The 5065-nt window shown below is 47.9% G+C and overlaps 1 protein-coding gene across 1 annotated transcript; it reads right to left on the reverse strand.

The window, feature by feature from the left end:
- Positions 1-2141: 2141 nt before the first annotated feature.
- LOC122942247 (uncharacterized protein K02A2.6-like) lies at positions 2142-4850 on the reverse strand. Its single transcript, XM_044299750.1, has one exon. It carries the CDS (start codon positions 4701-4703, stop codon positions 2142-2144), a length of 2562 nt encoding a protein of 853 aa, XP_044155685.1. The 5' UTR covers positions 4704-4850.
- Between the last annotated feature and the right edge of the window lie 215 nt (positions 4851-5065).

Raw genomic sequence — 5065 nt, forward strand, 5'->3', positions numbered from 1 at the left:
CTCAGGGCACGGACTAGAAAAGGTCAATGTCTTGCACCGCATCGCTGACAGCAGAATGAAGGTATTTAAGTTTAATACTTTTATTAAACAGCATGCTGTTGGGCCACAATAGGTGGGGGATTATTACTTTGTAAATGGGGGAAGCACTATGGGGACATCGGGGACTCTAAAAAGGAGCATTTTTGTACTGGAACACATCATAAGGGGGCTACTATTGTCACGGCGGACAAGCACTCAGACACACAGAAAAACCAACAACCAGGCTCTGAGCGAGAAGCAGGGGAAGGGTCACCTCCTAGCTAATCCCTGACCTCTCTCCCTGCACTGCTCAGCCCACAGGCAGACCTTGGTGGTAGGAATGCTGTGTCCTCGTGCCTGGCCTGGGATAATACACCCTATATTCCCTGAGATGGTGAAAAGAGGAAATAGGAGCAACCTGCTCGCACAAAACCTGGATGGGAGAGAAGATACCAACACAACTAAAACAGTAAACAACAAGAATAGAAACCACACTTATCTTATCAGAAAACCTTCTTTCCTTGCTTGCTAGGCCAGACTGATTTCTATAACCCGCTCAGAGCGCTGGAATTGAGAGCCATTTTAACTAATGACCCCACCCAGTGCACCTGATGGGAGGCGGATCCAGCACGACTCCAAAACAAACACTAAACACGTGCTGCTATTCTGGCCGACCTCCGCACATAGTCGGAGCCGGGCATGACAGTACCCCCCCTTCTACGGGTGACCTCCGGACACCCTGGACCAACCTTATCCGGATGGGATCTATGAAAAGCCCTCACCAATCGGCTGGCACTGACATCCCGTGCAGGAACCCACATCCTCTCCTCAGGACCGTATCCCCTCCAGTGTACCAGATACTGAAGGTAACCCTGAAGAACTCTAGAGTCGAGAACCCTGGAGATCTCGAACTCCAAATTTCCATCGACCAGAACAGGAGGAGAAGGCAATGGCGATGGTTCCACCGCTTTCACGTATTATTTCAGTAAAGACCTGTGGAATACGTGATGAATCCTCCAAGTTTGCGGAAGATCCAGCCGAAACGCTACTGGGTTGATCACTGCAGATATTTTGTACGGACTGATAAATCTTGGACCCAGTTTCCAAGATGGCACTCTCAACTTAATATTTTTAGTGGACAACCATACCAGATCACCAACACACAGGTCCGGACCAGTCACACGTCTCTTGTCAGCCATTCGCTTATACCTCTCACCCATCTTCTCCAAATTCCCTTGGATCTTCCGCCAGATGGAAGACAAGGCAGAAGAAAATCTCTCCTCCTCTGGCATCCCAGAGGAACCAGTCCCAGAAAAGGTACCAAACTGAGGATGAAAGCTGTTATGTCCCCTGGACACTCTGTGTCTCTCAGGTGCTGCTGGCAATGCTGCCAGTATCTGCTCAGCAAGTTACGCACACAGGCCGATGTACTACTTAACCAGAGCAAGGTTTATTACTCAGAACATTATGGCATTCTTACATGGAGGAGTCTTATTCCAACAGCTTCTGTCCTTATCAGATGTAATCCCTTCTCAGCCTCATGTGTCTGCTTCCAGTTCCCCTCACACACACTGTCTGGCTTCCTGGTACAGCTCCTCCTCCCCCATCATGCATCAGGAGAAAAAGGGTAAAGGTCACAGTGATCTATCACAACATCACACCTCCTTTCCTCCCCCAAAAAAACAAAAACAAAAACAAAACATAACAAGAGAACAAAATGTTGAACACATAACATAACAAGGCAAGCGAGATCAGTTCAGCAAGTAGTATCTCCAATTCAGTTCTGTGAGTTCCGCAGCACTTCATGAGCCCTTTGTCTCTGTTCCCTGACCTCCAATGTGTCCCGTAAGATTTCAGCACTTTGCCAGCGAGGCGTTTGACGTCTTTGATGGGTAGACCTACGCAGAGGTACAGCACCGGGAGGAATAAAGTCAGTCAAAGGTACTGGAGATGTCAGTGGGCGTCCCACAGATAAATCAGTCTCTGTAACTTCAGGCACATGTCCGGGCTCCTCAGGAATATGGTCACCAACCGGTTCAGGGTTTGGGTGTAAACTTGTGGGATCATGTCAGACACCATGCCATATGTCACCAGCAGAGTTCAGAGTAGACTCTGGTGGGTGGTCAGAAAGAAGGGTCGGTTTTGTCACTAGTGGCCGGCAAATGCGTTTCCTCAATTGTGAAAGGTGTCGCCGAACACAAATGCCTTCTGCCAAGAGTTCCATCAATAACACCAGGAAGCCAAGGAGGCAAAGCTCTGTAATTCTGAGACCATACAAGATCACCGGCACGGAATCCCAGACGGCCCGGCGGAGGAGGTGTTGGTGACTGCTCCTGCGGACGAACTAAATCAAGTTTGGTGCGGAGATGCCTGCCAAACATAAGAAAAGCCGGTGACAGCCCAGTAGTAGCGTGTTTCGTGTTACGGTACATGATCAAGAATTCCAGCAGCTTCTCTTCTGACAGTCCAACCTGGTCCAGAGTGGACAGTAAGTGCTTCTTAAATGACTGCACAAATCGTTCTGCCAGCCCATTTGAAGCTGGATGATAAGGAGCTGTTTTGTAGTGTTGGACACCCAAACCACTAAGGAAGGATTGAAACTCATGCGATGTAAATTGAGTTCCATTGTCGGAGACTATGGCTGTAGGCAAGCCAAATTGAGCAAAGAGCTTCCTTAAGACTAGAATGGTAGCAGCTGAGGTAATAGAAGGCATTTGAAAAACCTCCGGCCATTTCGAATGTGCATCTACCACGATCAAATACATTTTACCCTGGATGGGGCCAGCAAAATCAAGATGGAGTCTGGACCACGGTTCTGTTGGCCATGGCCAAGGTTGCAGGGTTCCTCTCTTTTGGGGTCGCTGGGCTTGACAGCACCCAGGACATTGAGCAACATAATCTTCAATTGCTGTATCCATTTGTGGCCACCAAACATAGCTCCGGGCCCGCTGCTTCATGCGCACCACACCAGGATGGCCTTCATGCAGTATCCGTAGCATGGTTGATTGCAAGTACTGGGGTATAATCACTCTATTGCCCCATTGTAGGCAACCAGCATTAGTCACAAGCTCACATTTTCTGGCAAAGTACGGACGAAAGTCACCTGAAACACTCCCTGGCCATCCAGTCTGAGCATAAGAGAATATCTGAGACAGGAAAGGATCTGTGGCTGTATGTCTGGCAATCAGGGAGGTGGACATGCAAGATTGTGGCCTGTGTACTTCCACTACACGTACCTCTCTTAGTGGGTGGTCATCTCTTAGTGGCAATCTGGAAAATGCATCAGCATTGCTATGGGTATCATGGGAGCGGTATCTGATCGAATAAGCATAAGCTCCTAAAAATAAAGCGTACCTTTGTAAGCGAGATGCGGTTGTTGTAGAAATTCCTTTCTGAGGGTTCAGTATTGACAACAGAGGTTTGTGGTCAGTGATAAGTGTGAACTCCCGACCATAGACGTACGCGTGAAATTTTTTTGTGGCCCATACAATGGCCAAAGCTTCTTTGTCAATCTGGGAGTAGTTTTGTTCTGCTGAGGTTAAAGACCTGGAGGCAAAAGAAATGGGGCGCTCCGTGCCATCCGGCATGACATGAGAAAGCACTGCACCCAGTCCATAAGGCGAGGCATCACAAGCCAGGATGACGGGTTTCTTTAAATCATAGTGGACCAGAACTCGAGAAGACAGAATGAGTTCTTTAGAAAGCCGAAAAGCTTCTTCACATTTGTCTGTCCATATCCATTTAGCTCTTGCATCCAGTAAGCGATGTAATGGATAGAGCTGGTGCGCTAGGTTCGGCAAGAAACGGTGGTAGTAATTTAGGAGGCCAAGGTAGGACCTGAGCTGGGTGACATTCCGGAGGGTAGGGGCATGGGTAAGGGCTTTAACCTTTTCTTCAGTAGTGTGTAACCCATGACGGTCCACCGTGTGGGCACAAAACTCCAGTTGAGACTTGAGAAATTCGCATTTTGACAGATTGACACGTAAACCATACTTTTGGAGTCTCCCTAGCACAGCTTCAACATTCTTTCTGTGTTCTTCATCAGTGGGACCAGTGATGAGCATGTCATCCAGTAGACATTGGGTGAAAGGTATTCCTGCCAGTACCTCATCCATGATCCGCTGCCAGATGGCTGGAGCTGGGGCTATGCCAAAAACCATGCGGTTATACTGGAATAATCCTTTATGAGTGTTAATGGTCAACAGATGGCGTGAATCTGGGTGTACTTGCAGTTGCAGGTAAGCTTGCTTTAAGTCTATTTTTGTAAACTTTTGCCCCCCAGCCAGTGAGCCAAATAAATCTTCAAGTCGAGGCAATGGGTATTGATCCACAAGAAGTTGGTTGTTCAGAGCTACCCTGAAATCACCACAAATCCTAATGTCTCCATTCTTTTTCTTGACAGGCACAATTGGTGATGCCCATTCACTTCTATCCACTTTCGTTATGATCTTTTCAGCCAATAGGTGGTCCAGCTCTGCTTCCACTTTTTTCCGCAAGGCAAAAGGTACTGATCTTGCCTTACAAAAACGAGGTGTAGCACCAGGCTTCAAGAGGAGGTGGGCCATCTTTCCTTTTACGGTGCCCAAAGAGTCCTCAAAAACCTCTTTAAAACGTGACTTCAGGGATTCCACCCAATGGTCTACTTTAGAAAGCAATGTACATTGGCCAATGGTAAAAGGAGGCATGCCCAGGGCTTTGATCCAGTCCCTTCCATACAGCGGAGGACCTCCATTCCTTACAACATAAAGGCGTAGACTTTGACTGTGGTTGCCTAATGTAACAAGGGGCTTTACATAACCCAAGGGCTGTAGTAGTTCCTTGCTGTAGGTTTGTAGCGTGAGCTTTGTAGGTATTAGCGGCAGGGACAGACCCGATGCCTTTAAATCAGTCCATGAAATGACAGACACAGCTGCCCCTGTATCAACATCCATGGAGACAGGACAGCCATTGAGTGTGACATCCACTTTAATCGCCAGAGTACTCCCAGCTACTCGAAACAGTCCAACATGCTGGACACATGTCTCCTCATCAGAGCTAAAACCGTTAT

The sequence above is a fragment of the Bufo gargarizans genome, chromosome 6 (assembly GCF_014858855.1).
Source record: "Bufo gargarizans isolate SCDJY-AF-19 chromosome 6, ASM1485885v1, whole genome shotgun sequence".
NCBI classification, from domain to species: domain Eukaryota; kingdom Metazoa; phylum Chordata; class Amphibia; order Anura; family Bufonidae; genus Bufo; species Bufo gargarizans.

Excerpts from the sequence above, each read along its gene's own strand:
- LOC122942247 (XM_044299750.1), bottom strand. The coding sequence starts at position 4,703 with ATGCCTCCTTTTACCATTGGCCAATGTACATTGCTTTCTAAAGTAGAC.